We start from the raw sequence: 12112 nt of genomic DNA, 5'->3' as shown, positions 1-12112 counted from the left end.
ATTTAACATACTTGTAGATATATCATAATATGGATTCCATTTAATTCAGACTATTCTCGTAGAATCAATAGTCATTCAAAACAAAAAGCAAACCCCAAACCCCCGATGAGTCAAACCTCGGACTTTATTCGGCGATTAATAAAGTGCTAAGTAATTAATTTGCTAAGTAAAATATTCTAAATGCTAGGTAAAATAGTCTAAATGCTAGGTAAAATAGTCTAAATGTTAGATAGTCCAGTATTAAAACAAGATTTGCTATGGGTAAAAAAATGGAACAAATTTTTAAGGCATTTTCTAAGTCAATGCAGCGGAAAACTCCCATAGCCCATCTTTTTCTCAAAATCACTCACTGAATAATCCTACATACAGGATGCGCCAGAAGTCGCGCCTCAGAGAAAAAATGACCTGATACCAGAAACAGAAAAAAAATTTAAAAAAATTCTATCTATAAAAATTTCAAAGTTATGGGAGTTTAAATTTTGCACTTTGGCTCTATTTAGTTCTGTTGGAAAAATAATTTTCCAAGGTTTTTTTGCTACAGGCTATAAGAAGAGGAAACAAGAAAGCTGTATCCTAAATTGTAACTCTGTTTAATGTTATTTGTGGCTTTTATTGGCAAATTTTTTGTACCTTTAAAAACATATACAAGATTATCAGTATTATTAAATAGATATAAATGTCACTTGTCAAAAAATAAATGGCAAAATTTTTTTACATAAACATTTTTTCCATGTTTCTGGTATCTTATCTTACTTGAAATTTTTCTCTGGGGCGCGAGTTCTGACACACCCTGTATGTATGGCCCCAGCGCAAAAATATTATTTATTATTGTATTGCTGAACATTTATTATTTTACTGAGAAATTGCAATCATTTTGTCGTCTTGTTTTTATTTTGTTAATGAGCATAATATTATTCAACTGACTGTATTTCTAATGAATATTCCTGTTATTACTAACAAAATATTAGACGTTTCAATATGTATGTAAGCAGCTAAAAAGTAAAAAAAATATTAAGAATTCAGTTCAAAATGACAATAATTCGGTATAAGGTCAAATCCAAAATTTAGTTTTAAATTTAAGTTCCAGACGATTTGTAATACAAAATCTGACAGACTAAAGCGATAAGAATTTATAAAGTAAATGAACCAGAAGAAACTCATCAATTCTGAATAGAAAGCATTGTTTATGCTTCAGACTCTCCAATACAATGTAGAATTATCCGAATTCACCTAAAATAAGATTACTTTTTGCACTGTAAGTATGTACATACATATATTTGATGCATTAGTACGTTTTTTTTGAAGGTAATTTTTTGATTTCTTGAAAAAGATTTGATAAATTAATTTTCTTATTCTGCAAAATGATTAATATTTTTAAACGAATTGACATGCAAGTGCAAAAAAAACTCTTTAGTTATTCAAAAAAATTCGTAAAGAACCTATCCAAATATTAAATTTCATTTCAGACTAAAAGTAATTCAGTTTTGGCGCTTTTTGTTTTTCAGAATTTCTCAGGTATAAATCATTTTTAAATATCTTGTAGTAGGTACAATAGCTCTACTCTCTTGGCAAGACCACGCTTTGTCTTTTATGATAAATGATCCGAAAAAAACACATCAAAAGGTGCACCAGCAGCTGCGTATATTTTTAAATCATAATATAGAATTCCATCGGTGTCATCCCAACGACTTTGAGCCCATTAAATCTAAGATAAACTCAGTCCATTGTACCAATTTCCAATTGTTTTAAAGTCACAATCTCGTTTGTGTATATAAGTTGTTACATAAATTGTCGTTTCCGTTTTATGATAACGGTTTGATTTATGTCGAATCGAACCAAGGAGTAGACATAATGAATGGATAAGGAGATAAAAAATAAAAAACAAATCATGCATCTATATATTGGCGATACAGTATGTAAAAAGCGGAAAAGAATTGGGTTAATCGGGTAGTGGTGTTATCATAAGGTCAAGGTTATTGATATTATTGTACGCAGTTTGTAAAATAGAATAGTGACTTACGAATTGTTGGTGGAGTTGGGCGTGGAAGACGGCGTCGGCCTTTTTTCTTCTTTGATCGTGCTGTTATTTATTTTGGAAGTGAGTCTTTTAAGGACGTCATCCATGGATCTTTTCATCGGATGCGAGGAACTATTATTATTGTGTAAACTACTATTGTTATTGTAATGTAAAGTCTTAATATCGGAAGTAGGCGAACTGCACTCGGACGAGTTTCTACGTCTTTCGGCGACGTTCAGCGTCGGCATTAGCAAATTCGGCGCTTCTGAGTACATCCTTTTGGATGGAGGCGGCGTTCGGTCGTCGTCGAGACCGTCGTCTAATTCGCTGCCTGAAACACTCGGAGATGACGATTCGGATAGTTTATAAAACGCGCTGGAGTTATTGACCATCGTGCCGCCCCCGGCGCCGATGTCTTCGCCGTCACTTAGATTATTACTACTAGTTTCGTCGAGATCCGTCAAGCCGCCGCCGTCGCTGCCGCCACCGAGCTGAGGCAGCGGGCCGCCTCCTTCGCCTTCTTGAAGCTTCGTCGGAGGACTCTTCCGCTTCGAAGACATGTTTCTGAAACAACGAAATTTTTACATTAGTGGAAATGCACGACCTCGCGACTTTATTCGATTCGTGTTTGACTTTACCATCTAATAAAAACGCGAAATTGTGTACAGATACCGAAACCTAAACAGACTTAACAACCTGACGACGAATTTATTATAACTAACTTATTTAGCATTTGTTTTAACTGACTTTTTATAATCGTGTTTAAAAGATAAAACGTAAACGAAAAACGATTATTATCTACAAGGGATTCCTAGAAATACCAAACAACGCACATCAATAGCATTTTTACAACTATTTTCAAACACGCAATGTTAGATAATAACGGATTTAGACCCAAGTCCTGACGAACACAAAGGAATAAGTAAAATCCGAAAAAATTCAGCCTGAAAAATTAACAGAAAGTAAACCTAAAACAATAAACTGACAAAGGTCAGCAACTCAAATTTAAGCCTAAAACAATAACTATGCTCAAGTTCACACTAAATAGGGTGTAAACCTATAACAATGATATGAGAATATTCGAATAAAAAACGGGTTTAAAAACCTTAAAACATGGTTGATTCAAGCTCTAAGCTAAAACAAGAATTGAGAATGTGATCCTAAAAGTTTTAGGTTTTTCAGGCTAAAACCTAAAACAAATATGACTGTAATTGAGCGCGTTCAGGTTACAACCTGAAGCAAGGATTTAAATTGAAAATTGTCTTGACATTTTGGCTTAATTAACTCTAGGTTTCTGGTCTAAAATACACTTAATTGATAGATGAGAAAATGAATTAGATATTGAAAAAAAAAAAATGATTAGTTTAGGTAAAACGAAGTTACTGAATCTGGGTTATGTATTAGATGCCTAAACGGTTGGTGCGATTTTCGAGTTTTTTTGTTGGAACAAAAATGAAAACGAAACAGATAACTTAAACATTTCGATTCCGCTTGGTCAAGAAAAGAAAAATATGAATCTTTGTATTTGTTTCAATGGCACTTTACGACCAAACAAAAGCGTCTTGTTTCAATTATTTTTATGAGCTAACCTCATTGCGCGTCAGATTTCCAAGAAAACTGGAGGGGTAAGTGAGTTTTGGTAATCGGGCTTGTAACGATTTCCGTACCGGAATTGTCACTAATTACTTCCATTTGCTCAAGTGATGGCCTAAGGCCGGCGCATGGCGCGCGACATTCTCTTGATTTCTTAACACGATAATTAGATACGGCTCGAAGGTCATGACATCTTATACTATAATAATGTAATCACTAAATTAATTTATCAGTTGTTGGATTATATGTACCAAATGAACAACGTGCATGCGGCGTGAAAACAAATCACGATCATGTCATACAACAAAAGGACAACATGATTAATGCGATCTATTATTTATAACGTTACGTAATCAACGACATGTGTCTTTCGAATCATCTTTACGAATTATTTTTGTCATTACTAAATTGTAGACAAGTACGTAGAGGGAAACTAAGACGAAATCAAGACATTTTTCAGCTGTTTCTAATTTTAGTGTAACGATAAAAAATTATGGCAGTTACGTTGTCGTATGAAAAAAGATATTAAACCGTAAAATGGCCACAAAATAATGACTTATAAAATATTCAAAATTCCAAGCAAATGCTCAATTAAAATCTCTGGTGATACAATTTTTTCTTCCTCAAAGAAAGTTTTGTTACCCAGTAAAAAGTATAAAAACCACTAAAACTTAAATTAGATTTAACCAAACCTTAATTCTAAACTAATATAATACACGAAAAAGAGGTTGTAGGTATTAAGCTCCTTTTTAAATCAAAGCAACAAATTGTTCTTAAAATCCATTTCCAACAGAATGTAGATTCAATTTTTTTATGAGTGAGGTATTTTTGGAGAAATTCTTGTGGATTAGAGGTTTTGAAAAGCGAGAATGTAAGAATGTGTGAAGTATTTAGATGAAAGAGGAATTGTCCTGAAGACAAAACAGTCGAATTAAAATAATACATTCAGCAAGGCGCGTCCGTGTACAAAAGAAGAGGCCTATTCTTGACTCCAGATCGCTGCCAACTAGATACACTGACGTATGAATTAGTCTTTAGCGCAAAAAAAGAGAAATCCGGGCACTATATTTAACGGACAATTCGCCGCCTCGGTATTAAAGAGCAAAAATTATTTCACGATCGTCGGTTTAATTATAGTCGAAGAACGAAACACGGAAGACGTCTCCGTTGTAGAATTAATTATACAATTACACAAATATAATTATCGAATACCGTTGTCGAGAATATGTGTAAGGGGTCAACCCTGCGTCCTCCCGGTCCGAGGAGGAAATAATTCTCGTCGCCGGTAAATGAAGGAAATGAAGGCAAGGCGTCGCAGCCCTTCAAAAGGAACTAATTAAAAGTATCGTTCCTCTCTCACCTTAATACGTAATTATATTGTAACGTCTGAATATTTAAGAGCTTGATTTGAATAATGTATTTTTGTGAAAACACTCCGACTATAGAAAATATAGAAATGGCAGTCGCCGGTATTGATTGGAAGCGCGCGAGCAATTTTAGACGCGACACAGCAGGGAAACAAATCTAATTTCTCAAATAAATATTTTCTTTGCTTCATTATATTATTTCTGTTTCAGTTCGAGGACGGCGACGTTTTCTTTCATGCTGCGCCTTTATGCGCCATTATTTCACCATCTTTACAAGCAAATAACACGATTTCCCGACAATTACCAATAAAGGGAGCAAAAAATTTTAAGTAAGTTTATAGAGGGGCTTGTGGAACGACTTTCGCACAACCTGACGAAGGTGATGGATGATGGATTCACCACGTGTGAAATACCAGTTTTATAATGCGATAAAAGCACTCAGCTTTTGAAACAATGATTCAAGTTTTAGATTCCCAATGTTAAAATCAAGTTTTTAAATTGTTTATTCAGATATTTAAAAATTGTCATCTGAAAAATCAATCTGAAAATAATCGGATTGTGTGTGTTTTTTGTTTGTCTTGAAATTTTTGGGGTTGGGGTAAAAATAAAGTTAAGTTTGTTGGGGGTGTTCTCTAGCGACTTTCGCACGACCTGACGAAGATGATGGATGCGTGTGTCGGTCGTAAACAAGCATCATGTGTGTTATTCTAAGGAAGCGAACATCCGCCTTTCGGTGAAATATCGCCTTGTCTCTGAACAATCCTAAACAAGTCGTACTTTTGTCCTCAACCCCCTGGTAGATGATGCGTTAGTAAAACGGTTGGCCGGATTCTCAGCGGAAAATAAATAGGCTTTGATGGCCGCACATATACACCGAAGTTAGTCGAATAAATAAAGGCACCCTTTGAGTTATTGTATCATTTTTTCCGGCGCGATATTCGCTTTGATAATGGTGTGGCGTGTTTGACATTCATCAGAACGGAAACAAGAACAGCGAGCGACTCGCTCCGGGATCTCCGATAAAGTATGGCAACAAGAAACAACAGAAGTGCGTCCATAACTTAAGAAAATACAAACATAACAGGAGAGCTAGCTCGTAATGGACAACGTGTACAAGAAATCCAATTACTGGAATAACTAAAACGCATTTTATTCAACTCGTTTATCAGACGACTAGTCATATATGGGCAACAAAAAACAACGCCGGATTTATAACTTAATGGACGGCGAATTTCGCTAGACGGGTCAAGTAGATTCGATCGAAAATGACTTCCGAGATGAACAAGCACTGTTGATGACACGCATTGTGACGGTCATTATGTAAACGCTGGAGCTTTTATTATCGGGAGACTAGAGGGTAGACACCCCCCAACTCAATGACACATGAATACGTGTAATGCTTTCCGAACAATAGCTCCTTTTATCTATTGCCATCGCTACACCGACCTCACAACGACCTATACACTACTTAGAGCTTTTCGGGAACTAATCACCCTAAGACTGTCTTCATTAAAGAATTATTCGAAACAACTACGACCGTCCCTGCGTTTTTGTCAACAAATTTATTTTCAAATGATTTATTATAGACACTCATTTTTTTACAATAACGATCTCACGTTGAACATTGGATCAAAAGCTCTCGTTTGTATAAAGCCTCAAAAGCTGCAAATCAGAGTTAGCACAGATAAGGGGATTACAAAATGATTCAGCAAAACTCAAAAAGCACAATAATACCTAATACAAATTTCTTTTTCAAATTATAATCCAATTCGCTCAAAAGTTTATAGTGTGTCACAGTAGTTAAAATGTGTTCCCATTATGTCACAACTGACTCCCCACTTTGGCACTTTGTCTTCAAATTTAAACGAAAATTTTATGACAATTTTCAAGTATAAAATTGAACCCCCAAACATCTAATGGGGTGTAGTAAACCCCTGGTAAACAAATTACTTAGCCATCCGAGATTCAACAGGTCCCAACTATTCAAATCCGAGTAAGTGATAGTCAGCAATAAATTTTGAATTTTGTGAGATAATTTTTTTTTGTGCGAGTGCTTCGTAATCCCCCATTTTTTCGTTTCGACAAAGCTCCATTTGTTCGAATCTAATTTTAATTAGTGCTCGAGCGGATCTGGGCATCCCCGTCGAAAGCACCGGAGTTATATCCTAATGAATACAACGAATCGAAAACCTCATAACATAAAACACTGCACAAACACAACGGGGACAATTCGGGCCGTTCCGAGTCTATTATGCCACCCCCAACTCTCCATAATCCATCGGATGCTTTGCATAGTGGCCATCTATATCCCCTTTGAAACATTTTACTGTCATTTCAGCGATTTGCCGATTCCGATCCGCGGACAATTCGATTTCCCCTTTCCGGTCGCGTCAGGGATGTTTTCAGGTTGTTGCCGGCACAAAGAGACGGGTTTTTTAACATCAAAATTAGCATTTCTATGGGGATTACCATAACAGTAAAAAATCTTTATCAATTATGTACCGGCGAGAATTGAATCAAATCCCTCGGACGTAATCTGTGACAGAGGTTGTATTGTGGACGCATTTAAATAATCGCTTCGATATTTCTAATCTCGGTCTTTGTGGTGTGATACAACAGACGGCTTTCCTCTCAGCAAGATGGCTCAATCCATATTTTTATTGGCCACAAACCAATTTCAAAGTAAAACAATCGCTGAAAAATGCTTTTGACGTGACCTTCGTCAAAGCGAAAATTTCAACGGGTTCTCAAAGCTGGAAACATATTGTGTTAATTTAGAACAAAAGCGAAAAATCCCACGAAAATAGTTTTCAAATTTAAAGTGACTCAAAGAGATTCAATTATTTATTTTTGTGTTTTCCTGAAATGAGTTTGAAAAAATAAACGAAACTAAGTAAGTGTTTTTTTTAATTCGGCTCATACTAAATTACTGATTTTACTATTTTTTTAGAGTTAACTTGTCAGTCGAAATTAGATTTTCTAAAAAATGGCACATTCGTATTTTTATATTTGAATTTTCTTCAAGTTTCAAAATCCCTCTAATCTTAAATCAACAATTAATTTTAGACTCCTTGATTACACATAATTCGGTTTTAAAATTATTTCTTTTCACTAATACAAATATTTGTTATACACAAATGGTCAACATGTCTTTTTTTAAATTTTAGGATTTTCCATACAAAATTATCTATCCTTTTATTAATTCAGTATCTTTAATAATAATTCAATTGTAAACCGATTATTTTAGTGAGACACAATTTCAATTTTTTAAGAATCAAAAGTGATAAAAATACTAGGTATATTTTTTGACACTGGTTTTTGCTTTCGCTTTTGAAAAATCCTTTTATAGATTGTAATTTTATTGTTACATTTTTTTTTTAATTAAACAAGATGAGAAGATAAAAAATCAATAATCATAGGAAAAAGTTTTAGATCTCTAATGGAAATGTACCCAGCAACTTAAAAACGGATGAAATAGTTAAAATTATTTTTTTTTTTGGGAGTTGATTTTCTGAATTTTTCAAACGTTTCTTGGAAAAGCTTTTTCTTATATAAACGCCTAAAACATTGGGCACATTTCTAGGTTTATCTACATATCAAACGTTTTTAGCCTATTTTTATACAACTTATTCTCAAAGATTTTTAATTTTTCTTCTGTTTACAAGTTTTTTTAATGACTGATTATTTCATTCGTCACAAGAGATTTTTTAAAACAGTATTAAAACAATATGTCATTCTTCAAACTATATACTTACCTATATGTATTTCATTTTTGTGAAAAAAATTAATAAATTTTCATTGAACTTCTTAGAAACTTTTTGGCTGTTTTTCTAAATTTTCAAATTGGGTAGGTATTAAACCATTTGTGGCATGTATCCCATAAAAACTTTACGACTGGTTAAAAAATTGTACAATCTGTTTCCCCAAGGCTATACATCCATCTAGACCATTTTTTACTCTTAAACTACTCCTCCTAACACTGCTTGACATGTTTAGACAATACGGATTGTCTTACTCGAATTTCCCTTTAAAATATGACCTTTCCACATCACACTTTTCCCCTCAAGTGTCACTTAATCGGGTAAACTGTCCGAATGCAGTATTTTAAAATTAGACGTCCGTAACGGATGTTGCAGATATTATGGACCAGTTTCAAAAACCGAACCTGCACCAAGCTAATGGCATCCAGATGTGTTCTCTTTGTCTCCTCAAATCCCGTGTTGTCTTCCATTGTGCGCCCCATATGGCCGCATATCGCCTTACCGATGATTTACGCGCCGACCGAAAATTCGAGGGTGCACTCCTGACCCGATTTATGGGTCAGCGGAAAACCGATACGATGGGAACAATGCCCCGCACCCACATATGCGCTGCCATTAGTCGAGTGCCTAATCTTGAGCTAAACCAGATGTGCCACTTTGCATTCGAACAAAGATCGCTTTCTTGCCGATCCCGGGGCCGGAAATCGGGATTTTTGAGAACCGCTGCTCAAGTGAACAACCTTTCGGACAAACCGGTTCCACAATTACCATAACAATTGTCCCCACGGACCCAACAACCTGTTAATTGCGTAATTACGGAGATGAAACGGCGGAATTTTCGATCATCTGCTCGAATTTTTCAGACACCTGATTCGAGAGGTCTTATTATGACTGCTGAACGGATAAATAAACACTCTGTGTGAAGAACGATTTGATTCCAGATAAATTGCAGTGTTTACATATACGTAAACAGACTACAAAGTCCCATTGTGCGACCATCCCATGGTTTAGCCGTTTAGCAATTGTAAATTTCAATAATTATTTATTTACAAGAGTGTGTTTGCTTGATTCAGCAAATTATTATTACCAAAAGAACTGTGGAGATTACATATATAAACAAACTAAAACTGGGTTAAAAATCGTATTCGTTAGCCAAGATAACTGGCTTGGAAATAAAGTTAGAAACACGTTTAACAAAGATATTGCACCAGTGATAATATTTTGTTATGTGTTTTGATGATATAAAATTTATATGGCATGTGCACACGTGATAACGTTTTTTAATAGTTCAAAGAAGTCAAAACGACCAGATTCGGTTTATTCAAAAGAAATGTCAAAGATTATAACATTTTATTTTGTCAAATGTGAAATTGACACAAAGAGCACAAATACTACAACCTGACCACCTATTTGAAATATTAAACAAATAAGAGATACATCAAAAAACTAGTTTCATCAATCTCGACAAATCTATCCGATTAATTAATTAATAACAAATTTTCTTAATTAATTCATGAATACTCCAAATCGATATAGTTTCAAAAACGAATTGTTGTCATTCTTTCACAGATATAAATTAAAATTAAACAAATTCTTTAAAACTTTAGGTGTATTACTCTCGAAGAAGTGTTGATACATCAAGAAAAGAATTATTATTTAATATAATTTTAATTAATGTAATTTAGGAAATTATTATTTCTGCACCACATTTTTAAATAATTGCCCCCATTCCAACATAAATTAATATAAGAAAAAAAACTTTAATTTTAAAAATTAAAACAGACAATAGATAATTAAAAATCTATAAGAAGTATGTTTGAAATGACAGTTTCTAGTTCAGCGTTTTATCGTTGAGTTGCAGATAAATTTTACAATGAAACAAAAAACAGAAGATTTGGAAAACACAAATGATCCCAGTCACTACAAAATTTTGTATTTTTATATAATAACATAAAGAAGTTTATTGTAAATATTATGGAGTTACCGCACAGCATAAAAAAACAAGCAAAATTTGGCTGTTAGAGACGCTCGGGCTTTTTTTACAGAATCACATTCGATATTCATTAAGTTCATAACAACGGCATAATAGACGATCTCGATTTTTACATCAAATTCTCACTTGAAAGAAGCAAAACGCAATCCAATATTCAATAAAACGTTGTATATACCACAAGCATAATTGTTGATTATGGTCCTCAGAAACTTAAAAGCCCTCCTATCGTCGAGCTTTAAACATTCCTTCGGGCCATAAATAACTATTTTTGTAATTATCTTAATAAGTAATAATCACACACAAAAATAAACAAACAAGAATGCTTTAACAACACTGGCCTTTTGAAATTGTAACTAAATGCAAAAAAGTAAATAAGTTAGAGATGAGAGACCTAAACTATGAAAAATATTGACAAGTAACGAAAGACAAGAAGCTATTTTCGAGATGACACCTATCCAATTTTATACCTAAAATTTTGGAGACTTGAGAATATTTCACTAAAACGGAGCAAATGGAAAAAATCAAATGTAAAATATACAAATTCGACTGCTTTTGAGCCTGTATTGACAAATAAAAATGTGTAAGTATGTATACACCGATTTTTATAGTTTTTTTCAAAGAATAAGTCAAATAAAAAAGATTCTTAAAAATATTTAAATAAAATTCTCTACTTTTTCTACGGTTTTGGTTAAAAAAAAATATCTTACTCAGTTTTGCACAATACCCACTAAATAAAGCAATTTATGAAAATGTTGTCAAAACATTCGCACAAATCACAAATCCAAATTTAGTAAGTAACAAGTACCTAAACTAGTCCTTTTTCCTTTTTTGCCCATTTACAGTTTCATAGGTATTGTCTAAAAAATTCTTCAAGACCCCAAAAAAAAAAAAACATCAAGAAAGGAAGGCAAGCCAGAATTGGCCCTGATTTGGTTTATGTGAAGTTTTTCTTAGAAATTCTTGTTTTGGGACAAAAAAGAAAAATAAATCAAGAGGTGTAATCTACTAAGTATAAGAAACTTTCTCAAATATGTCACTGAGGAAGATCAGACCTGACTCCAATCAGGCTGGAACCGTAGAAGTCAAAAGCAATAAGGGTGCCGAATGAGATGTGAAGTTAGTTTCCGTATATTTCTTACGTAATCTCGTATTGTCATGCGAGACTCACCTGAGATGTGCAGCGAGTCCTCGCTCAGCACATGGCGGCAGATTCGCCTGGGAGCGAACCTCTTGTAGCGGTGCAGCAGCCACGATGTCGTCGCCGTTGACTGTCCGCACTGTTGTTTCCTCTCAAAGGCTTCGAGGATGCGCCGCGCCTGTCCCTATGCGCACCCCCTATTGTCGATTGGCCGGGCGGTGCACCTGTCAGGCCGCCGCCGCC

General features: G+C 34.4%; 1 protein-coding gene across 3 annotated transcripts in view; it reads right to left on the bottom strand.

Moving 5' to 3' along the window:
* The window catches only part of LOC123005425 (transcription factor SOX-13), a 77528-nt gene that overhangs the window by 26198 nt on the left and 39218 nt on the right, over window positions 1-12112 (bottom strand). For 2 of the 3 annotated variants that reach the window (XM_044399169.1, XM_044399168.1), the window contains exon 3: window positions 2021-2581. In XM_044399169.1, coding sequence (XP_044255104.1) covers window positions 2021-2581 — 561 coding nt within the window. Of the gene's footprint in view, window positions 1-2020; window positions 2582-11899; window positions 12077-12112 lie in introns of those variants that run through there. The other variant, XM_044399170.1, reaches the window with a different exon arrangement.

The sequence above is a fragment of the Tribolium madens genome, unplaced genomic scaffold, assembly GCF_015345945.1.
Source record: "Tribolium madens isolate multiple individuals breed KSU strain unplaced genomic scaffold, Tmad_KSU_1.1 Scaffold_20;HRSCAF=117;Tcas5.2_LG4, whole genome shotgun sequence".
Taxonomy (NCBI): domain Eukaryota; kingdom Metazoa; phylum Arthropoda; class Insecta; order Coleoptera; family Tenebrionidae; genus Tribolium; species Tribolium madens.
Note: the sequence above shows the minus strand (reverse complement) of the source record. Positions and strands in the feature narration are given on the sequence as shown.